The sequence below is a fragment of the Lutra lutra genome, chromosome 9, assembly GCF_902655055.1.
Source record: "Lutra lutra chromosome 9, mLutLut1.2, whole genome shotgun sequence".
Classification (NCBI taxonomy): Eukaryota; Metazoa; Chordata; class Mammalia; order Carnivora; family Mustelidae; genus Lutra; species Lutra lutra.
Genome location: NC_062286.1, coordinates 1,897,503 through 1,923,597, shown reverse-complemented (window position 1 = coordinate 1,923,597; position 26,095 = coordinate 1,897,503). Strand labels below are relative to the sequence as shown.

The 26,095-nt window shown below is 51.4% G+C and overlaps 1 protein-coding gene across 5 annotated transcripts in view; it reads right to left on the bottom strand.

Annotated features, from left to right (window-relative positions):
* The window catches only part of TRAPPC12 (trafficking protein particle complex subunit 12), a 73,630-nt gene that overhangs the window by 22,645 nt on the left and 24,890 nt on the right, over positions 1-26,095 (bottom strand). For all 5 annotated transcript variants that reach the window (XR_007129852.1, XR_007129851.1, XM_047743761.1 and 2 more), the window contains exons 4-6: positions 22,495-22,608; positions 21,745-21,883; positions 5,297-5,409 (exon numbers count right to left, since the gene is read on the bottom strand). Coding sequence is in view for 3 of the 5 variants with exons in the window: in XM_047743761.1 (XP_047599717.1) it covers positions 5,297-5,409; positions 21,745-21,883; positions 22,495-22,608 (366 nt within the window). In the remaining 2 variants the exon portion in view is untranslated. The remainder of the gene's footprint in view (positions 1-5,296; positions 5,410-21,744; positions 21,884-22,494; positions 22,609-26,095) is intronic.

Below are 26,095 nucleotides of genomic sequence, written 5' to 3'. Positions count from 1 at the left end.
GACGGCACGGCTCAGAGCGACTGCTGGCACAGACAGCACCACGCTCCAGAAGCCTGAGGCGCCCCAGCTGCCTCCTTCCCAAGGGGTGGCAGCCCTGCACCACCTGGGTGTCCACGTTCACCCCGCCCCAAGCATCTCCCTTGAGAGCCCCGGCCTGCAACAATGACCCTGAAGACCAGCAACAGACACCACTCGAACACCGGAAACACTAGACAGAGAGCTCTTCGGGGAACGTGAACCGAGTAACTCCGCTTTCTTCCCAGAAACGAGGACTCGGGTTTGCAGACTGTCCTTGAGGAAAGCATCTCAGACCAGCGTCAAGGCTCCTGATCGGTCTGAGGCCGCCACACGCAGTCCCGGCACTGAGCTCCCGCCTGTCCCCATCTGTGCTGAAGACCCGAGGGGGTGGCCCGGCTCCACACCCACAGCCGGACACTGCCGGGCCAAGCCATGTGCGCAAGGGCTGTGCTGAGCCTGTGCCCCAGACCTCACCACCGCCGGCCCAGGGCAGGCAGGAGGCTGGGACAGGGGTGCAGGCGTGGGAAGGAAAACCAAGGGAGGGGCAGGTGGAGAATGTCACCCGAGGAGACGCTATGTCATGGTTTTGCCTCCTCACCAGCGAAGAGCCCTCCGTTCCCTAGACCCACAGGGACCAACCTCCGGCAGAGCGCCGGCAGCAGGAGTGGCCACAGGAGGGCGAGTTCGGGAGGGCCCCATCCCCAAGGCGGCAGGAACACCATGCACTTGCGGGGAGCAGGGGGGCTACAGTCTGACTCCATGGACGAGCAGGGACCAGGTTTCTGGAACCAGGCGACCTGTTTCAGTCCAGGCTCCTCTGCCAGTTCACTGTCCCAGCCTGGTGACTCAGTCCCGTGAGGCTCCATCCCCACAGCTGCACAACGGGGACGTCATGATCTCAAGAGCCACTGGGAGCAGTAATGGAGGTGACGGGGATGTGACACGCCTGTTGATGGCGACCCCATGACCAGCGTGATCACCACAGGTGTTTGACCTCTGGCACAGCCGGGGAGGGGGGAGGCTCAAAGACCCGGGAAAGAGCACAGAGCACGCAGGGAGCCATGCTGGCCAGCAGCCTCTGGTTTAAATCTTTCCTTGGGTTTCCACTGGCTGTGATGGACTCGGAAAACCAGCCTGCTAGTGCTGGATGAGACCTCCGAGTCCGGGGGCCTGATCTCTGACCTCTCATCTGCGAGGGGAAGGCCAAGGACCACGGGCCATGCCCAGAGCAGACCTGCGCACAAGTGATCCAGCCACAGAACTACCTGAACCCACCACGTCCGCGCTGTCCCAAGGGTGCTGTGCTGGCTTTTCCTATTTTCAGATTTTGTCCGTCTTGAGTAAATGAGCTCTGGCATGAACACAGACCACCTGCCACAGCATTCTGCATGACCAGGACGTACTGACGAGAGGCCTGAACAGAACACGGTGGGTTGAGACAAGCACTTGCCCGGGACGCTCGCAGAGGACACAGGTGTGCTGTCTCCACACCCCCGCCGTGCACAGCAGGTGCCCAGACAGACCTGCCGGGTGAATGGGCCCAGGGAGAACCGTCCCAACGCACAGCTGGGTCAGCGCAAACCTCTCTTAAATCGTACACGTGAGTGACATCATACGTCACGCAGCAGTGTTGGAAGCAGCTGACGCATCAGTGAACTCTCCTGCCTCTGCAAAGGGTAATACGACACACGGTACATAAACCAACTTAAAAAAAAAAAAAGTACAGTCTTCCAAAAAAAGAGAAAGGAAAAAGACAAACCTCTTCGGGCTCCACAGTGCCTGGGGGCCTCTCCTGTTGGAACCAGCCTCACTCTGCATGGGGCCAGCGGCGGGGGGGGGGACACCTGCAGGGGAGCCAGTGGCCGCCCAGCAGGAGAGAGGAAGCTCACAGACGGTGCTTATCTGGCGATGCAGACACTCAAAATCCCACATCTCCTCCTAATCTCACTAGAGGGAATGATCTGATCTTCTGTCGATGCTGCTTGGTGCCTTCTACATAATTGTTACTTCCCAACCAAGAACAATTCAGAAAGCACTTCTCAACCTTACCAGCCTTTGGAGCCAGTATTATGAATGACAACTGTCATTATACAATATAATTTGTTTGATTCCGGAATGTTTTAAACCATGATCTTGTTAAAGACTGTGCCAGTGCCCCTGTGAGACACAAGGCAGGGGCCTACAGCATCTGCAGGACGGGTGGACGGTCTGCCACACCCAAGCGCGTGTGATGTTTACACAGGAGAGCATGTCCCAGCTTCTGATCTACCAGTAATACTAAAGAAGAATTACATGCCAGCAGACTGGACAAGCTACATGAAATGGATAAACTCCTAGAAACATACATTCCTCCAAGACGGCACAGGCAAGGACCAGCAGATCCCAACAGACCAATTACTAGTAATGAAACTGAATCAGTCATCAAGAAACTCCCAACACACCGAAGTCTAGGATCAGACGGCTTCACAGGTGTATCCCACCAAACATTTTGAAAAGAGTTAGCACATATCTTTCTCAAACGGTTCCATAAAACTGAAGAGGAAGGAACACTTCTAAGCTCATTCTACGAGGCCAGAATTACCCTGATACCCAAATCAGACAAAGACACTAGGGAAGGAGAAAACAAAAAAGAAAATCTCAGGCCAACATCCCTGATGAACACAGATGCCAAAGTCCCCAACAAAGTATGAGCAAACGGAATTCAACTATACAGTGAGAGGGTCACACACTGTGAGCAAGTGGGACGCAGTCCAGGGGTGCAAGGACGGTTCAATACCCCGAGTCAGTCAACGTGACACACCATGTGAATGAAGGAGGACGAAAAAACCCATGATATCCCCACAGATGCAGAAGAAGCATCTGACACAACGTCTGTTTACGATAAAAACTCTCAACGAAGTGGATACAGAAGGAGTGACCTCAACAGGAGGACGGCCGCGTGCGACAAGCGCAGAGCTAATGTGCTCAGTGGTCAAGTACTGAGAGCGTTCCCTCTAAGATGTGGAGGAAGTCAAGGGTGCCCCCTCTAGCCACTTTTACTCAACCTACTATAGAAAGTCCCTGCTGCGGCAATCAGACAAGAAGTAACAGGCCTCTAAATCGGAAAGAAGTAAAACTGTCACTATTCACGGATGACACGATACCGCACACAGAAAACCCTGAAGCCTCACCCAGAAACTATTAGACCCAATAAATGAAGTCATTAAACTTACAGGATACAAAATCAGTATGTGGAAATCTGCTGCATTTGTATGCAAGAATAACAAATTATCAGAAAGAGAAATTAAAAAAATGATCCCATTTACAACTACATAAAAGAGAATAAAATACCCACGAATAAATTTAGCTAAGAAGGTGAAAGCCCTGTACTCAGAAAACTGGAAGACAGCGATGAGAGAAACTGAAGATGATGCAAATAAACGGAGAGACGTTCTGTGCTGAGGCCCAGAAGAGTGTTGTCGAAATTCCCAACGGATCCGACGAATTCCTACCCAAACACCGATGGCGTCTCTCATAGAGCTAGAATAAGCGACTTACAATTCGTACGGAAACATAAAAGACCCCCAGCCAAAGCAGTCTTGAGAAAGAGAACAAAGCTGGAGGAATCACAGTCCCTGGTTTCTTACGCTAGAAGCTTAATAACCCCGACGGTCTGGTACCAGCACAAGAACGGACACACAGGGCGACGCGGTCGGACAGAGCTGAGAGCGCAAGCCGTCCCTCTCTGGTGACTTGATCTACGACAGAGGACACAAGCACAAGCAACAGGGAAGAGACAGTCTTTTCGATCAAGGTCAGGAAACCGGACAGCCACATGCGGAAGAATGAAACCAGACTACTTTCTTATACCAGACAGAGAAATGAATCCAAAATGGATAAAGATTTACATGTAAAACCTGAAACCATAAAACTTCTAGAATAAAACAAAGACAGGAAGCTCTCTGACGCTGGCACTAGTGATATTTTTTTGGATCTGTCTCCTCAGGCAAGAACAACAAAAAAACCCCAAAAATAAACAAATGGGACTATACCAAACTAAAATGCTTTTGCACAGCGAAGGAAATCAGCAACAACATGAACAGGCAGCCTACTGAACAGGAGAAGATATTTGCAAGTGACATCTCTGATATCCAAAATATATAAAGAGCTCAGAAAAGTCAATGTAAAAAAACTCAACCAGGTAGAGGGCCTGAACAGGCCAGTTTTCTAAAGACGTCAGGACGGCCAACGGGCACATGGAAAGAGGCGCCACATCCCTCACCGTCATGGAAATGCACAGCAACACCACAACGCGGTGTTGCCTCACACCTCTCAGAGCGCTGGTACCAGAGACAAGAAGAGACAAGTGTCAGAGGGTGTGAAGAAAGCGGCAGCTGTGCATTGCCGGAGGGAACGCGAGCTGGTGCGGCCACTCTGGAAAACAACATGGAGGTTCTTAGAAAAATTAAACACAGCGTACGATCCAGCAAGCTTGCTTCTGGGCACTTATCTGAGGAAAATGAAACCGTGAATTCAGAAAGACGTGTGCCCCTCTATGTTCATTACACGGCTGTGTGTAGTAACAGTCCACACGCGGCAGCCACCTGAACGTCAGTCAGCGCACGAGTGGGTAAAAACGGTGCGGCGTGGACACAGGACGGAGTACGACTCGGCCATCAAGAGAGGGAAAGCTTGCCATCTGCGACACGGGTGGCTCTACACACGGTCATCCGAGCGAAATAAGTCAAAGAAACACTATGCCTTCACCTACATGTGAAATCTAAAAAACGAAACGAACAAAACAGAAGCAGACTCAGACGCAGAGAACAAACTGACAGTTGCCAGAGGGAGGGGAAGACTGGACAGGTGATGCGGACAAAGAGGGGCAAACCCTCAGGTGGAGAGTAACTAAGACACAGGAAGCTAACGGACAGCACGGGGACAACAGCCAGCATCACCGTCACAACCTTCCATGGCGAGGACTCCCTCATGTCCACAGCCACTGAGTCACTGCGCGGTACCTCCGAGATAGACGCGACATTGTGTGTTCGTCGTCCCTCCACAACAGCAACAACAACTAAGGAACAGGATCTCGGGCTCCAAGTGTTGCCAAAAAACATTCACTGCCCCCTAAAGCAATTTCAGCGAGAACAGAGTACGGGTCAGGATGCACTGGGTCCCCCTCTCTGGGGCAGCGGTGATGGCGGTCACCGGGGCGGGCTGGGCACGAAGTGACGCGGTGCGCACTCTCCGTGGGGACGGGAAGGGGACAGAGCAGGGGAGCACGAGCCACCACTACCTTGCTGCAGACGGCCTTCACTCTGTGGAGTCTGTCCAGGGCCTCCTGCGGATTCCCCAAGTACTGCTGAAGCTCCGCGTGCAGGATCCGCATGGAGAAGGGGACCATGGAGCCTGGAATCAAAGTCAGAGTTGAGTCAGTCTGCTGTCCTTCCGCTTCCATACCTCACACACTTCAAGGAGGGAACAGCCAATGTCCGTGGATGGGCCCACACAATCCCCGCATTTCTTGGTAAAGTATCCCACGATGCCGTGACAAAACACCTGCGGGAGTTCTCGGTGAGGCCGCGTAGACGCGTGTTCTAGACAACTACCGGAGGAGAAAGGGGAGGTCCCTACCGTTGCCGTAGCTGTGCTTTATTTAACTAGGGACTGCCTCCTCCTCCAGCAAAAGAAACCACAAAACACTCAAGGATTTTTGAAATGTGTTTTTGGTATGACAAGCTCAAGCGGGAGGCTGCTGACTTGGGCTGGAGTCCCTAGAAGGAGACCCCAAAAGGATGCTCCGCAAGCACGTAAGGATGAGGGAAGGAAAGGGAGCGAAGGTGAGTCTCGGGCCCAGGTCGAGGCTGGAGCTTAGCCTGATGCGGTGATGTGTGTGTGCGTGTGCGTGTGCATGTGTGTGGCTCTGGGCAAAGGCTCTGTCACAGGTGCCCTGACAGCAGGCAAGGAAGCTGCACTTGAAAACTCCGCCCCCAGGCCCGGCCCCAGGGACTGTCGGCGAGCGAGCTGCGGGGGGACAGGGCAGCTCTCCGAAGAAGGGCTGCCCCCAAAGTGAACTGAAATGGTGTCTGGTTGTGGCTGCGTCTCTGGGGATGAGGGGATGTCTTTATTGATGTCATGTCCCTTCTCCCAGGATTGGAATCTGACATACAGTATATACACGAAGTACATAAAAACCATCCCAATAACCAAACAGCCTGAGCTGGTCACACAGGAGATAATGGATGTGAAGAGGACAACATGGGGCGACACTGCAGAGTCAGTAGAGGCTCTTCCATGCAGACTGGAGGGAAATGTCTGGATGCAAAGTACGGTTTGGAGATGGTCAGCAATCAAGCTATAGGACACCTGCAAGCGACTCAGCTTCTCCGTCTTCTGCCCGCCCACCGGACCACTAATTGTCAGGGAGAATCCACCTTGAGCCATACCAAGATGGCTTCCCAACCGAGCTGCTCCTTCCCCTGACATGCTGGGATGCTCTGTGGTGTTTAACAAAGACAGAATGAAGACCTACAGGGAAGTCACAAATAAGGAACTCCACAAAATGTAGGTTCTGTGGTGATTTTAAGTCCAGAGAAAAGAAAGATGACAGTTATTGAATTTAAAAATTTTTTTTTAAATTCCCCCCCCACCACGACTTGGTTTTTTAGAACACTAGAGCACTAGTGTCTTCCTGTGTCTGAAGAGGATGAATGACTGCATTTCCATTCTGGAATGAGCTGTCTCTGCTTCCTGGAAAGTAGCGTCTTGACCGTGAGCATCGCTCACTACAGGACTGTGTGACCCTGGCAGGACACGCGTTCGTGGTGTCATTTCCAACCCTTCGTATGAAGTCAAGAGCAGGTGATAATCATTCCCGCGTGGGTCAGAATTCACCTGCAGACAAAGAATACCTCTAGAACTCTGTAAGTTCTGTAGGACAAGCACAGACACAACCTTCGACTGCACGTTCCCGAACCGGTTTGTAAATGAGCTGAACACAAGACGAGGCGGCAGAAGCACGAGCTGTGCACACTGCGAGTGCCCACGCACCCGAGGACGTGTCTGCGGTTAAAAGGACATGCAAAATCATTTGGAGCTAAATGAGAGTCAAAGTACAACTTATCAGAATTTGTGAGATGTTGCAAAAGGCTAGGAGGGCATTTTACAGCATTAGATGAATATATTTGAAAAGGAAGAAAATCTCAAAATCAGCATGTTCCACCTTAGAATACTAGAAAGAGGCAGGCAATATAGAAGAAAAAGAAAATAAAAATTAAAGAAGAAATCAATGACATTGAAAACAGGAAATCAACAGAGAAAACCAATAAAACTCAAAGTTGGTTTTTTGACAAAATTAATAAAATCGATAAAGCTCTAGCCAGGCTAACAAAGAAATGAAAGAGAGGACATGAATTACTAATATCAGAAATATGAGAGGTCATCACTACTGATTACATGGACATTAAAAAGATAATAAAGGAATACTATGAGGAACTCCATGACCACAAATTTTGTAACCTAGATGAAATGGACTAATTCCCTCAAAGATACAATTTAATAAAAATCACACAAAAAGGAAGAGATAATCTGAATAGGCCAATTATCTACTTAAAAATTAAACCAAGAAATAATAACCTTTCAAAACAGAAAGCAACAGGCCCAGATGGTTTCACTGGTGAACTTCACCAGCCATTTAGGGAAGAAATGATACCAATTCTCTCCACTCTGTTCCAGGAAATAGATGCAGAGTGGACACTGCTTCATCTATTCTATGAGGCTAGCAGAACGTTAATACCCAAACTAGACAATGACATCACAGGAAAAGAAAACTATAGACCAGTACGGCTCAGGAATGCAGATACAGATATCGTCAACAATCAGCAGATCAAATCCAATTAAACGGAATCCAACAAAAAATTAGCAAATCAAACCCAAAAGTGCATAAAAAGAATTATATACCATGACTAAGTGGGATTTATTCCAGCTACAAAAGCCCGGTCCAACACTCAAAAATCAATGTAACCCATCACATCAAAGAGGCTAAACAAGAAAAGGCACATGGTGTACCAACAGATGCGAAAACCACATCTGACCAAGTATGTTGTGATAAAAACTCTCAGCAAAGGAACAGAGAACTTCCTCCGCTTGATAAGGGACATCTACAGAAACCTATAGCTAACAACAGCCTTAGCGATGAGAAACTAAATGTTTTCCCCCTAAGATCCTGAACACGGAAAGGATGTCCTTTTTACCACTCCTATTGCACATAATACTAGAAGTCCCAATTAATGCAATAAGATAAAAAAAAAGGGGGGCGTGTATAGGTTAGAGAGAAGAAATAAAACTGTTTTTGCAGATTATAAAATCATCTACACAGAAAATCCCAAAGAACTGACAAAAAACAAAGACAATCTTCCTCAAGAAATAAGCAGTAAAGGAACAGATACAAGGTTAATCTGTAAGTCACCTGGGTTGACTTACACCAGCAATGAATAACTGATTTGAAATTAAAAACACAAGAACATTGGGGCGCCTGGGTGGCTCAGCCACTGAAGGTCTTGATCTTGGGGTCCTGGGATCCAGCCATGTGTCAGGCTCCCTACCCAGCGGGGAGCCTGTTTTTCCCTCTTCCTCTGCTTCTCCTCCCTGCTGGTGCGTTCTCTCTCAAATAAATAAATAAAATCTTAAAAAAAAAAAAAAAAAGAGAAAAAAATACTTAAAAAAAAAAAACAAAAAACAAAAAAACAAAAACCCCAAAACAGTACTGTTTATGTTAACTCCAACATAAATAAAATAGTAAGATATAAATCTGGCAATACATGCACAAAGTCTTTATGAGGCAAATCATAAGGCTCTGGTGAGAGAAAGCGGAGAAGATGTGAATAATGGGAAAGGTGCTCCCAGAACAGACAGGAAGACTCCACAATGCCGAGGTGTCCATCTCACAGCTTCATCTGCAGAACCAAAGCGATCGCAGCCAAAGCCCCCTGTGATTCTGTGGACGTGGATGTCCTGATTCGCAGCTGTACGTAGGGAGGGAAAGATCATACATTTTCACCACGACACTGAAGAGATGAGCAAAGCCAGAGAACAGACACCGCCCAGCTTTACAACTTACTGTGACAGTAGTGGAACAAAGACTGTGACACTAGCAGAAGAACAGAACATGTCCAAGGAACAGAACGGAAAGCCCAGAAACAGGCTTCATAAATGCAGTCAACTGATCTCTGACACAGGGGTAAAGCTAAGTCAATGGAGAAAGGGCAGTCCCTTCAGCAAACGATGCTGGGATGACTAGACACTTATGTGGGGGGAAATCATCTCAACGCAGACCCTCCATCCTTCACAAAGCTCAAGTCAATATGGGTAACAGACTTAAATGTAAAATGCAAAACCATGAAATGTCTAGAACAGAACACAAGAGAAAATCTAAGTGACCTGGGTCTGGTGATAAATTTTTAGATACAAAACCAAAAACAAGATCCATAAAGAAAAAAAACAAACAAACCCACTAGACTCCTTAAAATTAAAAACTGCCCCGTGAAAGACGATGTCAAGAGATTAAGAAGACAAGCCAAAGACTGGAGAAAATATCAGCAAAACACACATCTGGTAAGGGGCTTGTATCCAAATACACAAAAAACTCTTAAAAATCAACAGTAAGAAAACAACTCAGTAAATGGACAACAGATCTGAACAGATACCTTGACAAAGGTATACAGATGAAAAAAAAGCAAGAAAAATGCGCCCCATCATAGACATGTCATTAGGGAGCAATAAACTGCAAATTAAAACAATGTAACAGTATCACTAGACATCCATGAGAATGGTTAAAATCCAGAAAGCTGATAACACCAAATGCTGGTGAAGATGTGGAGCAACAGGAACTCTCATTCATCGCTGGTGAAAATGCAAATGGTACAACTGCTCTCTGGAAGCCGGGCTGGCGGTTATAACACCAAACACAGGCATACCGTATAGTCCCGTGTATTTACCCACATAACTTCAGAATGTGTGTCCACACAAAACCGGGCACAAGAAAGTGACTTTATTTGTCATTGCCCCAAACCAGAAGCAACCAAGATGTCTTCTGACAGGTGAGTGAATAAACTGGTACATCCAGACAATACTTTTCAGGACTAAAATGAAATTTGCTACCAAACCACAAAAAAGCCCGGAGGCATCCTAAATGCACCTGGCTACGTAGAAGACGCCAGCCTGAAAAGGCTGCATATTACAGGATTCCAGCAAGAGGACAATCTGCAAGGGGCAACTCTATGAAGCCAGTCAAAAGATCGGCGGTTTCCTGGGGCTAGGCGGGAGGGAAGACAGAGGATGTTAAAAGGGCAGTGAAAATATTCTGTGGGATACCATAATGACAGATACGAGTCTTCATCCATTTGTCCAGACTCAAAGAATGTACACCACCAGGAGTGAGTTCTAACACGAATTTAGTAACAATGTACCAATCTATTGTAACAAATGTCCTACACAAATGCAAGATGTTAACAATAATATATTAATGACAGCTGCACAGAAGAGAGGGTATATGGAACTTTCTGTACTATCTGTTCAATGTTTCTGTAAATCTGAAGCAATCTTAAACATAAATATTATTATAAAAAGACAAACTCAACTGCACTCAGAATTTAGTGTACAAAAAGACAGTATCCCCAAATTATTGAAAAGGAAAATGTAGTTTTCAGTAAGCACCACTGGGGTATGTAGAAGGCCACATGAAAAAAGATAAAATTGGATCCATTCCTTAAGAAGAAAAAAAAAGACTGTGTTTTGGGGATCTCAAATTGGAATTAAAATATATTTTTTCTTAGAAATGCTAAATATGGGGGCACCTGGGTTCCTCAGTGGGTTGGGCCTCTGCCTTCAACCTGGGTCATGATCTCAGGGTCCTGGGATTGAGCCCCGCATCGGGCTCTCTGCTCGGTGGAGAGCCTGCTTCTCCTCCCCTCTCTCTGCCTGCCTCACTGCCTACTTGTGATCTCTATCAAATACAAAAATAAATAAAATCTTAAAAAGAAATACTAAATATGGTAGCCAGTTATAATTGAAGGAGTGATATTAGTCCTCTATTCAAGATACATTTAATGGTTAAAGAGACCTTTGTGAGCTGACCTAAGTGCCTAACTAGGTATATATTGAATTCTATGGAAAATACCTTCTAAGTACTGACTACTTTGTACATGAACTTGTGGAGTGCCACTGGTGAAGGAGGCAGTCTGTTCATAGTTAAACCACAGAAAAGTGGTCTGTAGTTTGATGAATGTTATAAAAATGTTTCTGTATAAAAAAATTTTCTGTATGGTATGAGAGGCTGCAAAGTTCACAGCTTCAAATGAAATATTTACTTTTAGCTGAAGAAGATGAAAAGTAAATTAAAATTAAAATTATTTTAATTAACTGCATAAAGATATGCAGGCAGGTAGAGGAAGATATCAACAGATTTCGGAAAGCAATCAGACACCCGAGGTGAACTCAAAGCTAAGAGGAACCCCTTGGAATATGGGGAACTACACGGAACCCCACTTCTCAGCATGGTCCTTCCTCCAGCTGCTGACTGGGGCCCTGCGGGGACCTATCGTGTGAGACCCTGCCTCCGCCCAGGCCCCAGGGGCCCTGAGCGCGCAGGAACACTGAAAAAGCCCTGCTCCCTGGGCTCCCACGACCTCCCTGACGTGAGTTTAAAGCGTCCCAGCCCCAGGGCCACCCAGCCACCATCTGCACCTGCCTGGACGGCCTGCACACACCCAACCCCGACTGGCCGTCAGCATCACAATATCCATCACACATTGCATGGTGCAAGTCTCCCTCCTTAGCTACATGCTGCTTCCCCACTATTGGCTGCTCTTTCTATGACAAATACAAGGTGTTCAGAGGTGAACCAGGGCGAGGGGAGGGGAGAGTGCAGAAGCCGTGAGCGAGCCCCGCGGGGCATGTCTGCGCTTCGGCCCCTGTGCGCAGAGCCGGCCCTGGCAGAGGTGACCCACACTCCTGGCCCCAACGTGGGGTTTCTCGGCTCCCTTCGGTCCTGCATCTGTACAGCAGCTCTCACAGCGGCTTTCCCGGGGGCGGGCGGGGGGGTGGGGAGACAAAATTCACCCACGTCTTCCTTGAATGTGGGGACATAAATAAAATCACAAAACTAATACTAGTGAAGCAAAAATTCTTTTATGTTAAGAAAAAACGTAGCATGTTATTTTAGAACTACTAACGCGTGCTCCCTTGCCCTGATGTAACGGTGAGAGGGAACAACTCAGCGGACTCCCGGATCCCCCGCTGCCACGAGGCCTCTGTCCCCCGCTTCTCCCGTGCAGACAGGATGCGCCTGGGGTTCTGGGGCAGGGAGGGCACTGCCGTCCGCTCGGGCTGGCGGTACTGCTCCCTTGCGTCAGCCTCCCTCTGGGCGCAGTCTGCGGACCTCTCTGTCCCTGCTCATGGGCACCTGCCAATCCCGCGCCCCTCGCAGCATGGGCACCACACTGCCTGCCGGCAGAGAGCCCTGGGCGGGGTGGCCGCAGGTGACACTCAACGTGGCTCCCGCTGACATGAATCTGGGTGTTTGGACTTTTAAGGAAAAGCAGATCAAAGCACCTTTACCTGATTGCCTTAGTCCGGCCAGACCCCACCTCCGGTGTCTGATGCTGGGGCTCCGTGAAACCCCCAAGGCTGAGTGCTGCGAGTGCTGAAACGTGCACGCCTTTCCCACTAGCCCGAGGCCTCTCTCCTGCAGGGACAGCGTGCCTTGAAATGTAGGGCTAGTCAGTATCTGTAAGGACACATCATTCCCAGTGCAACTGTTTTTCTAGAAGATTCCCAAGTATAATCACGACCTAACTCCAGGCTGGTGGAAGCATTCTCATTAATCATTTAGGAAACATTAAACGAAAAACTCCTATAAAATTCATTTCCGAGGGTCCTTTGCCATGCAGCGAGCCCACACTGCTAAGCACAGAGGCAGAGAGGAATCAGAAAGGAAGCAGGCCTCGTGCTGGGCAGAGAGAACAGACTCAGACAAGTGGAGACACTTAGCTTCTCTGTGCAGGGGTGTGCCCCTTCCTTCAGCAGCACAACTCTGCCGTGTGCTGGGCGGACGGGCGTCCTCTCGGGACAGGGCAGGGCTCCTGGGACGGGGCCACCCTGCCGTGAGGCCCAGCCGTGCAGACGTCCAGCAGAGAGCAGCTACAGGGACCGCACGGGCCCCCTGGCCCGCACTAACAGCACACATGCGGAGGACTCCGCCCGGGCATTACGGCTCTGCACGTGTTTCCCCGGACATCTCCCTGGGCTCTGCTGGTCTTGCCTTGTTCTCGATTCTCCGACAGCCTGAGGAGGAGCCGCACCGCCGGCGTCTCTCCTTTCACTGCCCGGTTATTGGGACACGGGGCGCTGGACGGCTCTGGCTGACAAAGAACGTGGTGTCCCCGCCTTCGCTGTACAACAGTCCTCAACACAACGGCCCGCACCTTCAACGCCGCACTGTGTAACAGACTGTCTATTTACTTGAAAGAGAACCAGCTCAGAGGCACATCAGCAGGGGGAGGGGCATAAGGAGACACACACCCCTCACCGAGCAGGGAGCTGGACACGGGACTTGATCTCAGGACCCTGAGATCATGACCCGAGCCGAAGGCAGACGCTTCGCTGACTGAGCTACTCAGGTACCCCTGGCTCTGCATTTTAAATTACAAAGCCCCACAAGCATACGGAGCACATTATGAAGCTTCCCGGTGATTTATTAGGTAAATGGGAAATCCAGGGCCGTTCTGGTGCACGAGCCACTAACACGCCGCCTCCACGGGAGTCTGGGAGGGCTGTGTGTGACCAGCCGTTCTTGTGTGAGACGGGCTCAGGGTTGTTCTTTTTTTTTAAACGTTCTTTTTTAAAGATTTTATTTATTTATTTGACACAGAGAGAGAGAGAGAGAGAGATCACAAGTGGGCAGAGAGAGAGGGAAAGCAGGCTCCCCGCTGAGCAGAGAGCCCGATGTGGGGCTCGATCCCAGGACCCTGAGATCATGACCTGAGCTGAAAGCAGAAGCTTTACCCAGTGAGCCACCCAGGTGCCCCGGGTTAGGGGTGTTCTCTAACGATAGCAATGGAACCCCAAATGGAACACTTCCATGTCTATAAGGATTTCTTCTAGGAAAAGACTGGAAATGCCAAACTTCATTAAAATGAAGAGCCTGTGAAAAGCAGTAAAATTAACAACCAGCTTGCTCAGAGGGAGGAAAATAGACGTCAAATGATAAATGCCCAAGAGCTCTGGCATAAAATGGAAACGTGACCTGAGCAGAAGAGGTGAACTCCGAGAGGTGAACTAATTTCGTCCTAGAAAACAAAATAAGACGGTTGAAGCACGCTGAACAATCGGTTCTGAGCCATCACGTATGGTTATGCGCTGGAGAAGAGCTTTTGGATTTGGACTGGGAACCAGAAATGTGAACCGCGCGGTTCCGGAGAGAAGGCAGAGAAGGACGAGAGACCAGTGACGATCCGCCTTCACTTCCGGAGGAGTGCGGAGATGGAGGACGGGTAAGAGGGTTCGTCCAAGTTAAGTGTCTGCCTCATCAGTTTCAGTCTGACTTGGTAACCTGTCAGGACTCAGTCCCGAAATACGATTTCATAGGACACCATCGTACGCAGCTCTAAGAATTCCCACTCAGCACACAGACCTAGACTCCGTATGAGAGGAGCCGCTGCGTTTATTTATTTATTTTAAAGATTTTATTACTTATTTGACAGACAGAGATCACAAGCAGGCAGAGAGGCAGGCAGGGGTGGGGGGAAGCAGGCTCCTTGCCGAGCAGAGAGCCCGATGCGGGCTCGATCCCAAGACCCTGGGATCATGACCCGAGTGAAGGCAGAGGCTTTACCCCATTGAGCCATCCAGGCGCCCCGCCTCTGCGTTTCTTAAACGCCACACTAAGCAGCATCAAAATAGACTTTATTTCCCACCTTCGGCTTCAAAGTTTTCCTTCAGACGCAGAGAAAGTTGAGTGAACTCTTTAACGTCGAGAAGTACTTTGAAAACCCAAAGTGCTGTGCAAGCTTTACCTGCCCACTCTCATCATGGCTCTTTCTTTTGAACAAGAGAGAGAGCTCCACACAGCGGATTAAAAAGGTGGTGCTGGGATGCTGGGCAATCTCACTGTCCTACAAAACGTGGATCTCAACGATGAGGACCCCACCATGTCGGGAATGCACACTTCATTGTTCGTGCAGATACAGACACAACACGTGTGATACACAGCATGAGCCCCAACGTAAACCATCAACAGCAGTCAACCGTGCACTGACCCTGGTTCACGCACTGTCACAGACACGCCACACCAGAGCAAGACGTTAGTGAAGAGACACAATGAATGATCTCGTTGCGTCATCCGCAGATACAACGCTCGCCTACAAGTCTCATGAAAGCAAACCCTTCAGAGAGCAGAGCAGTGTGCTCCAGGATTAACAATTACAGAACAAATGTAATTTAATTAAAAGCAAATTAAAGAGAGAAGGTGATTACAAGCATACAAAGAACGATCCTCCAAAGGGAAACAGTGTGTAGGGTTTGGACAGGTGTGCTAAAACCCTATCACTCCCCAGCCATTCCTCAGTGGTCAACATAAAGACAAAAACCAAAAACATTCCTAATCTTGGCAAGAGGCTGGGGCCCACAACCCCCTTGCCATTTCCTCTTGCGACCCCTGCCCCAAAAGGTGGGGTGGCAGTGGGCTTCCAGAGGGGGCTGACTGCTCCTGGTGTGTGGAGGGAGTCGTGGGGTGTCTGTCTACGGGGTCAAGGATCAGGTGGCTGGACCCATGGGGGAATGCTCACGAAGCTCACTGCGTATCCCGTCTGTTCCCATTACAGAAAGCTGAGGCAGCAGGGAGCTGGGGTCAGGGTACATTTGGGGAACACGGGAGGAACGGTCTGTGACAGCGCCTGACACACAGCCCGGGAAGCTCTGCGTGGCCTCGGCCCTCCGAGGCTCCGGGCCCCGGACACCTGAGCTGCTATCCACTCTCTCTTCCACTAGCCCTCCTCATAAAGCTACTTCCACACCCACAGGGTGGTCACAGCAACCACGCACTGGAGCTCAGCGAGGAGAATGTTCCAGAAAGCTGTGTGGTGGGTGCTTCACCTGTTCCAGCCTGCCTGGTCCGGTTCCAAGGACACTGGCAGGATCAGTCCGCACTACTTCTGACACAGCAGCACATGGAAGCAAGGTGAGGACACTCTGAAACGTGACAGGCCGCGGACGTTTGTACGTCGTAATTACGGTATCTTCTAGCGCTGGAAACAGTACTCCCGGAGCAAGAGAGGATGTTCGCAAGAGTCACAAAAGGCAAAAGATTAAGTACTCGAACTATGTGAGGAACCGTGACAGGCCGGTAGCAGAAGACAACCGACGGGAACACAGACTCGCCCTGGGAGTGAGCCCTGCAGAGGGAGCCCCCGCGGCCGCTTCCACGTACAAAAGGCATTTCACTCGGGAGCATTAAGCTGAAGTGTGAGGTTAGCCCTTCAGACCCCCCAGACGGAAGCCTGACCAGTAATGACGGATTCACAGGTCGGGAAACAGACCTCTTAAGACTGTGGAGTTGGGAGTGTGAATTACTACGGCTGCTTCGGAAAGCAATTTGACTATTTCTTATGACATTGAAAATACAGGGCGCCTGGGGGGCCCAGGCGGTTAAGCGGCTGCCTCCGGCTCAGGTCATGGTCCCGGGGTCCTGGGATCGAGCCCCACGTCGGGCTCCCTGCTTGGCGGGGAGCCTGCTTCTCCCTCTCCTTCTGGCACTCCCCTATTTGTGCGCACGCTCTCTCTGTCAAAGCAATAAATGAAATCTTAAAAAAAAACCTGAGAATACAAACGCCATGCAGCCAAGTGGTGGCACTTTTAACGTGTGCCTTAGAGATGCGCAAGAATGTGCACAGGGATGCGACCAAGGACGGCTGTTCAGGACGGTCATGCACGTCACCGCCTGGAAGTGGAAACCTCCTACGTGTCCCTCTGTATGGATGTGTATGGAAACGAAAAACGTTCTGTGGGAGAAAGCAAATGAAGAAAGGTGTGCTTGTAATGTGCATTTAAAACGTCTACCAGACACTTTCACGTGTCTGTGTGTACACGTGTGCGTGCAGTGGGCATGAAAAGACTCACGAGCACACGTGACACACGCACGGGAGTGACTCCTCTGGGAGGGGAACAGGACCGAGGTGCGTGAAAGGCCACGTCGGTAATGCATACCCGAGCTTATTACACAAATGGCTGAGGTAAATGTGGGAAAAGTGTTAATATTTATTATTTGAGTGTTTAATAAAATTCCTTTTTGTATTTAAAAGTTGTTCAATTAATTGAACAAAGAAACTTGCCAGAGAAATACTCAAGTACTTAATTGAGTATTTTTACTCAATTTAATAATTAAGTATTTTATTTCTCAATTAAGAAATACTTAACTGCCAAAGAAATACTCAGTTTTGGCCGAATGAAGCAGAAAGGCCTCAAGCCGGCGGCCCCCCAGACTGGGTTTCCCAGGGACAGAAGTAGTAAAAATGGGGCGAACAGGAAGCGAATGACACGGAAAGACCCAACACGGCCAACCGTGCAAACCAACCGGTGCGCCGGCATCTCCAGGTCGGAGAGGGCCCTACTGGCCAGGGTTAGAGCTCACGGGTAGGGGACTTCTGTCTCAAAATCAGAAAGCTACGGAAAGAACAAACCTTACAATACACTTATCTTTCTTTCTCTCTGCCCCGGGGCGCAGAGGCCACATGGTGTCACCGTGGAGCTCCATTTTCCTTCTTGTTCGACATCTTCTACCCTCCCACCAGCACTGATCTTTGCAGTTCCCTGCACCTGGTGGCAAGGACAGGGAGAGCTCGGTGGCCTAGTGTGCCCCTGAAGTGTCAACCCTGCTCAGGCAACGCTCTCCCCTGCTGTCGGAAGGGCGAGCGAGGGCCCTGCGCACCGAGCTCCTCCTCTGACCTCTGGGGCCCTGAGCGGCGGGGCGGCGGCGCCTCTGAAGGGAGGAAGCAGTAAGGGACAGAGGCCTGGGGACAGGGTGGGGCCTGGGGCGCTCAAGGCTCACAGCTGTTCTTTCTCTCAAGCAGGAGGGAGCGTTCAAGCCGATTAAGGGACAGTGTGCAGCTTCTGGAAACACACACGCTCCACCCTTGAGACAAGCAGAAACTAGCTACGAAAGGGCTAGGCATGTATCAGACCACAAGACTCTTCCTTTCTGGGATGAAAATTTAAAGAACAAAACAAAGCACTTCATGATTTTTACTCAGGACAATTTTGCTATAATATTCTGAATGCGTAAAATCATGCCTGATATTTAAATAAAATATATTAAAGCTCGTTCATAAAACTTATTTATTTGTTTATAGTGGTATAGCCTCCTCTTTAAAGCATATCTTAATGACTTGTTTTGCTTACATACTGCAAGTTAAAATGAAATGAATGAATCAAAATCCTGCATTTAAGCTTGTGACATCACAAAATGAGAAAAAAATTAGTAAACCTTCAGCATATCGCTGCGGACGAATGTTAACACACTTTGGTGATGATGTATGGAGGATTTATGTCTATTCCATAATTTAAATTAGCTGCTTAATGATGCACGGCTACTATCTTCTCTTTATCCACATCCCAGTGCAATTTAATTTCCGGCCAAATCAGAAGCGTGTTTTCCTGGGGAATGTATGTCCTCCAAACGGAGGCTCGGGGTGACAGGGAGCCCTGCACCTGACCCTGAAGCCTCAGCCTCAGTTTACAGGAAACTCGGCACCAGCTGCACCAAGGCGCGCTCCCGGAAGCTGGGTGGAAAGGGCAGGGTCTCCGGACGGCAGGACAGAGCAAGCATTACCATCCGGGCACGCCAGCTACTGCTGTGCTCACAGAGGAAAGGCTCGGGAGCAGCCCCGGCCAGCACAGGACACACCCGCCGTCTGGGCTCTTACTGGATCTTAAACACCCGCGGTGAACGCAGAAGCAGCTGGTGGGCACGCAGCTGCTCTGAACCTACTGTTCTCACAGACCTCAACAGGGACGGAAACCGGAGCACCTGGGAAGCTGTGTGCTTTAGGAAACCTGGGAGTTGAATCTCCCAAGAGATGGGCCTGTGTAGCCAAAGCTGAGTATTGCCGGCTGCAGACGAGACACCTATCGACGCCACTGCCAGTCCCCACATCTGCACGGGGGCAGCCGCCTGCCCCGGAGCACAATCACGCCGTGGGGGCAGGCCTGGTGGCTGCGCTCTGCCTGCATTCAGGCGGGGTGGGAAGAAACATTTTTTTTTGCTGAAGGAAAGCATAGCTATTCCTCGTAAGTATGAGAATATCTTGTCCTTTTATTTTTTTTTTTTAAAGATTTTATTTATTTGCCAGAGAGAGAGAGCGTGGGAGAGACAGCGAGCGAGAGTACAAGCAGGGGGTATGGAGGTAGAGGGAGAAGCAGGCTCCCCTCTGAGCAGAGATCCTGATGTGGGACTCGATCACAGGACCCTGAGATCATGACCTGAACCGAAGGCAGACGCTCAATAGGCTGAACCGCCCAGGCATCCCCTATCCTGTCCTATCTTGATTACCAAAGTCACCAGGCATCATTTATCAAGCAGAAAAATACCCAAATGTCCCCTTGGCCACTGCCCTTAACTCCTCCCTGGGCACCTTTCCTTCAGAGCCATCAGAAATGGCTAGAGACTGATCTCTTTCTGGGATGGAAGTTTGCTCGTCGCCTTCCAGACACAGGAGGGGGCTCAAATGGCCGGAAATGGTTCACCTGCGAGCTAGAGAAGCATCCCCCGAGCAACTAGGAGAAGGCCGCAGCCTCCGAACACCGTGGTCTTAATCTCCATCGCACAGGATATGGGGCTCACCACAGCCGGGCCCCACGGACAGAGCCCACCAGCCCTCGGCTTCCTGGGGCTGCCGCCCGGCGGGGACGTGCTCAGAGACCCGGCTGGGCCCACAGCAGTCACAGTTCCGGCAGCGGAGGCGGCGCGGATGGGCGGTGGGCCTGGGCAGCCCCTGACCCACTTCTTCCACCTGGGGCGACACCAGAAAGCTGGGCTGTCCTCAGGAACACTGCTCCCAGTGGCTCCCAGCTTCCATCAGGTCCCCACCCCGACCCGACAGGCCACAGGCTGGGAAGAAGTTTTACAGGTTTGGGAGGGGGGCCTGCTGTCTGCTCCCCTCTGAGTCCACTCGCCGCACTGCTTCATGTCCATCCTATCAAGCTCGTCAAGCCAACCGGTCTGATTTCTGCCCAGCTTTAGCTACTAAAACCCACCTTTTCCATTCACTTCTCTTCTACAAGGGGTAACTTCCCTTAGTCAGAAGGAAGAAACAGGACTGGCCACACTACTGAGGCTAAAAGGAAGGAAAGCACGTGCTAGAAACCCCCTTCAAGCCTGGGCAGACTCGGTCACCGGCCTGGCTCCTGTCTCCACCACGTGGGGGGAGAAAGCTTCCTCCTTCCCTGTGTGCCCCACCCCCCCACCCCCAGAACCGGGATCCGAGTTTTAAGAGAAAACAGCGCAAGAGGAAGCTGAGAAACGTGCTTTACTTCTGCCTCATGCGTTCACCTACTACTCAAGTTAACCAAGTGAGACGCTGATGTAAGTTCCCGACAACGCTATGGCCATCACGATCTTCACTATTAATCAGGCCTCTGTGCTCTCTGCACTGTTACTCTATTTTCTCTCTGATTCAGATTCTGTCTCCTGACAACCAGAGCTTTCCTTTATCCCTCCACAGTTACACCCCGCAGATGCTGGCCAGCAGATCTCACAGAGGACGGCTGTCATCTACAATGTGTCCCCAACGAACTAAGAACAGAACATGACAAAAGCCGACGCTGCCGTCGCCACACCCTGTGTGTGTGTAAGACCTTGCCCAACTGCCACGAACGCCCGAGGAAGCATCGGCCCTGCTGTCCTGGTAAGGACGCCAGACTCAGAGGCGCCGATCACTTGCCCAGGGCCCCACGCGACTAAGCAGAGAGCAGGACTTACTAGGAAGCCAGACAGTGGAGCCCTGGCCTTCAGCCACCACGGCACAAGTCCTCCCGAAGCTGTCTTCCGCTCGACAGCCACACAGGACGGGTTTCGACAGATCTACAAGGTTCTCCATCAAGAACCACTTGTTCTACCTCAAAGCTGCTCGTGCCCTGGAAGGCTCTCTGTCCTCTGTGCTCTCCCTTCCCCAGTCCGAGTTTCTTGCCTTCGGACAACGACCCTGTGCTGGCGCCCAGCGTCTTCCAGATGATGGCTGGGGCCTGCTGCGGGCCTGCAACCAGGTTTTTGAGCACATTATCCACATTAAAATCAGGATAGAGACCAGCAGACAATGGCATGAAGTACTGCTGCAAGAAAGTTTTGTTCTGTGTGTGTGTCTGCAGTAGGTCATGATGTAGACTATGGCTTACACGGCGGCACAGTTAGAAAGTCGGAACAAAAACCACCACCCAGGTCTAACACCGAGCCTTGCCGCTGTCCCTCAGCAGGTGCTCAAGTAGGGCTGTTGGAGAGGGAAAGGCTGCGTAGTGGGGATGTCCGAGAGCATGTCTAGAAACTTGAGTGAGGTCGTACCGTAAGTCAGGCTCACTGCTACGCTGCTCACTTGGTTTTCCTGACTGGATACTTTAGGGCAACGGAGGATGCTTACTCTGTGTGAAGCGAAGCAAAGTACAACACATGCAAAGGCGTAAGTATGAGCAGCACTGCCTTACCCCTTCGCCCCGGGTATAAGTGAGGGTAGTACTCGTAATAGAGATCAGGCTGGTCTAGATTTCCAAAGGCCTCAAACTCCATCTCGGCATTCTGGAAAAGGCCCAGCTTCACCAGCAGTGCCAGCCTCACAAACCAAAGCTAAAACACAGAATACAAGTGAAACAACAGGTTACCTATGACCGTCGGGTTCAGAAATTCCTACTTCCTACTAATCCTGTAGCAGAGCTTGATTCCCAGTATAACAAAGCCTGCGCTCCGCTTCTAGCACATGTGCCTAATTACACGTTTATAAAAATTACTCTTGAGCTTAAGAAAAATGATGTAAATGATTTCGTCTGATTTGGCCTAACCTGCCAATCCTTGCTGAGAATGGAGTCCAGAGGGTGCGGGTGTGAGTGCGAGGGAGGGCTGGAACAGGAGTCGGGCAGGAGGGAGAGCAGGGCGGGCAGGGCTGGACGTGGATAGCGCAGCACCGGGCGGGCGCTGTAGGGCAGGGAGTCGCCACGGCAGGAGGCAGAGGGGAAGCTCGGAGAGGACAGAGCCATGTGGGTGAGCGGTCAGCTCTGAGGGCCCAGAGGGGCTCCGGGTCCAGAGGCAGAGTGGGGATCAGGACAGGAAGACTGAACTCACGTTGATATTAAATTTGGGCTAAGGAAAAATCTGTGTTTTGTTCTCATGTTGTTCTTTGTGCCATGAAAGGTCACATCCCTTCCGTGTCGCCACTTTATGAGCAACCAAAGGGGCTGTACCTGCAAGGAGTCTGCCGTGTGGCCGGTGGGCAGGCCGCTCTTGCCGTAGCCTTGGCCGTGGGCGGTGAGAAGGCGCGCGCACAGGTCAACCGCTGCTCTCCAGTTCTTGCTGCTCTGCAAGACACAGCAGGAAGCGTCAGCACAAGCACAGCACCCCCACACGCGGTGCCTGCCGCACTGGACCCAGCGCCAGCCGCCCCTGGCGGTGACGGCAAGGCCACACCGCGGCTAGCACCGAAGACGCCACTTGCCAACGCTGTGCGGGTCGTCAGGCCGGAAGGGCGCCGAGCCTGAGGTGCAGTGTGAGACGAGCTAATCCCAAGAACATTCAAGTTTAATAAATGACAGAACACAGGGCGGAGAACCGTTTTTTAAAATTTTATTTTATCTGAATTCAATTAATTGACATGTCATGTACCGTTAGTTTCAGAGGTGGAGGTCAGCGACTCGTCAGTCGCGGAGAACCCCGGCGCTCACTCCACAGCTCCTGTGGGAAAGCTCCCCCACCCCCATGACTGCTTTCCTCTGCAGCCAAATAACTTTATTTCGTAATTTTCAAAATTTAAATTCAATAATTTAACTTTATGGTATATGCCAGAGGTATTTCTTGGTATCTGTATGAGCTGCGTGGGACAATAAAATAAGTGGTTTTGCAAGCTTGACATCATCCCGTTTTACCAACATGAAAACGACCAGGACGCTGGTTGATCAAGCGGGATTCGCTCTGCTTATCCTCTGCCCTGATGCGACAGACAGGAGGGCCACCGGGCAAACGCACGGCAAGACGTCCTCAGAGAGAACGCCGCAGCCTTCCAAGCAGGCAGAAGTGGATGCCGGCTGCCCATCTCCTTAGCACACCGGGCGCTAACGCCTCTGCACGCCGCAGACGCCGCCGTTCGCGTTCGTGTGTGGCTGACACCTGGCAGGCCCCAGCAGGCCCTGGGGCCACGTGCACCCTGGCATGCATTCGTCTCAGGATCTAGCAAGAAAGGCAGATAGGACACTGTTTTTTTTCGAAGATGAGAGAAATAACTTGGGTGCGCTCATGGTGCCTGCTGAACAAGAAGCCACGGGAACATGTTACCTGGGGCCAGACTTAATGTCAGGGACGGAAAGTTGCTGGAGCCCAGACATGAAGGAGAACAGCGGGGTCAAGGGGCAGGACCCTCCCGGCCGAGGGGGAGCTGCCTGAGTGACACCTGCATGTGCGAGAGGGACGGTGATCGGTCAGGTGGCCGGCACACGGCAGTGACAGCGCAGGTGTGAGGATAAGAATGGGATGTCAGCAAGGCAGGCCTCAGGCCACAAGAGATCCAGACTCCTCCTGAGGGGTTGGGGAGCCGCGGAAGGGCTTTGGGCAAGGGAACGACACGGTCCTGTGTAACACACACTGGAGGGCGCCGCCCACCTCTCAGGTACTAACCCTGGCGCGCACTGCTCCTGTTGGCACCGACACCCGCCAGGCGAATCCTAGACTGGGACGAGGACCCGGCAAGCATGGGTCCTGCCATGGAGGGGCCTGTTTTGAGTGGGGACCGACTCCCGGCCTCTCCTGACAGCAGCCCGCAGGCCCCACGAGGGGAATTCCCTGGGGCGCAGGTCAAGGTCGGTGCTTGGACTTCTGGAGAATCATCGTAGGTGTGGCTGTGTATATTCTAACTGCACATGTGGAAACGCGAGAGGGAAAGTTATTCTGCCACATTTGAACCACTTCTATGTCTGTATCTAAGTAGATCCTGTATCCAGGGGCAATTAATTATTGCTCGTTTCCCAACTGCCCATGCCACACAGGCTGGCCTTTTCTGCTGGGGGCGGTAGGTCTGAACAGAGTGCTCAGGGTGGTCTTCCTAGGAAATAACTCCAGCTGAGCATGGGCAAGAGACCCAGCGAGGAGGGCAGTGGGGAGCTCCGGTGGCCAAAGGCCTGGTGTCGTGGGCCGCGGGGAAGCAGTGAGGACGAGGGGAAGGGAAGGCCAGGCCGGCCTCTGCAGGATTCCAAGAGCGTGCGCAACGTGTCCTACCCACATTCTGGAAACATCAGCCCCCGTCCCTGTGAGGAGGAAGCATGAATCCGATTTGATGTCGAATGCAGTAGTAACAGAAGATGGGCTTGTACTCGTACATGTTTTTCACATTTTTAATTTAGATGGAATCTTACAGAAGTTTCAGTCTGCTAAAGATGGAAGAATTAAAGGAAAACACCTGTCCTCTCCAGACCAAGCTTGGAAAGTGTGGCGGCAGGTCACCTGTACCTGTGGTGATGGGGGGAGTGGTGCAGACATGGCAGAGGGACAAGGCCAGGTGACAGTCTGACATGGGGAGCATGGGGAGCGAGGCTGCAGGATCGACCTGAGAGTGTGACATGCAGCCAGATGGCGGTGGCAGCGGGGCCAGTCTCGGAGGCAAGGAAGGCTGGAAGGGGTCAGAGCTTGGACTCTGAAATTTGAGTCCAACAATGTGGAATGTGAGGGGCCTCTAAGACGTTCAAGAGGAAGAGAAAAGGCAGCAGCTGCTGTGTGTGTGGGTCTGAGGTCCGGGAGAGAGGCGTGCCTGGGGCAGTTGCAGGGACCTGCGTGAAGAGGGTACGGGTGAGAAGGGAGTCAGGCCCTGAGGACCCTGTGCAACACAGGGTAGCTGGGGAGCGGGAGGCCAGAGCATGGGGGAAGGGCGTGCGGAGCAGGGAGGGCACGGCGCTCGGGGCTGCTGAGGAGGCAGACACAGGGACACCAGGATCGCCCGGGAGGGGAGAGCTGGTCGGAGGGGAGATGGATCGGGGAGTCAGAGGAATGAAACAGGTGGAAAACGAGGAGGGGAACGGTGAGCCAGGTGACCCTGTGAAGTGTGACTCGCCAAGCCAACGGTGGGGGGGTGTGGGGTAGGGACGAGAACAGGTGCTTCCTCTGCGCCTCCTTGTAACCGAGCGCTCCCGTGTGAGACAGCCAGAGAAGGACGCTCGCTGTTGGACAAAGACTGCACGTGAGGCAGAAAGGATAATCAAGAGCACGAGGCCAGGAGTCAGGGAAGGACTGGCACTGGCAGGGGGGCGACTGTCCCATGGCCTCCAGGTCTGCTCTGAGCCGGGGCGGCGGCAGGGGTTTGGAAGAAGCAGAGACAACCCAAAAAGGCGCGCGGAACCAGCGAAGGCTAGAAGGCTGGGTACATCTGCGACGCTGAAGGCCCCTGGGAAACGGGCCGTCATATTTAGCGTCACACGAGCGCGGACTTGGGCCAGCATCGCCAGGTGAAGGTAAGGGGCGGGACAGAAAACAGGCAGGCAGATCCCCTTTAGCTACTGCCACCCGTGTGACCTCAGTGACTTACTACCTGGCGACTCGTCCGAGCCTCAGTCACGCCCTTGCGGCGTCAGCTGGCCGCCCAGGAGGTGCAAATGCGGGCAGAGTTTGTGGGGGGCTGGAACCGCTCTCACACCTGTCCCACCTGCTCATCCCGCTCTCCTCCAGTACCGGCGGCAGACGGCCACCCGACAGCCTGGCTCAGACTCGAGCTTCGCGACCCCTCTCTTGCCCCCGGTGAGCCCTCCTGCTCACCCCCGCACACACACTCCGGTGGGGCTACAGCCCCCAAGGGGATGGAATTTGGTT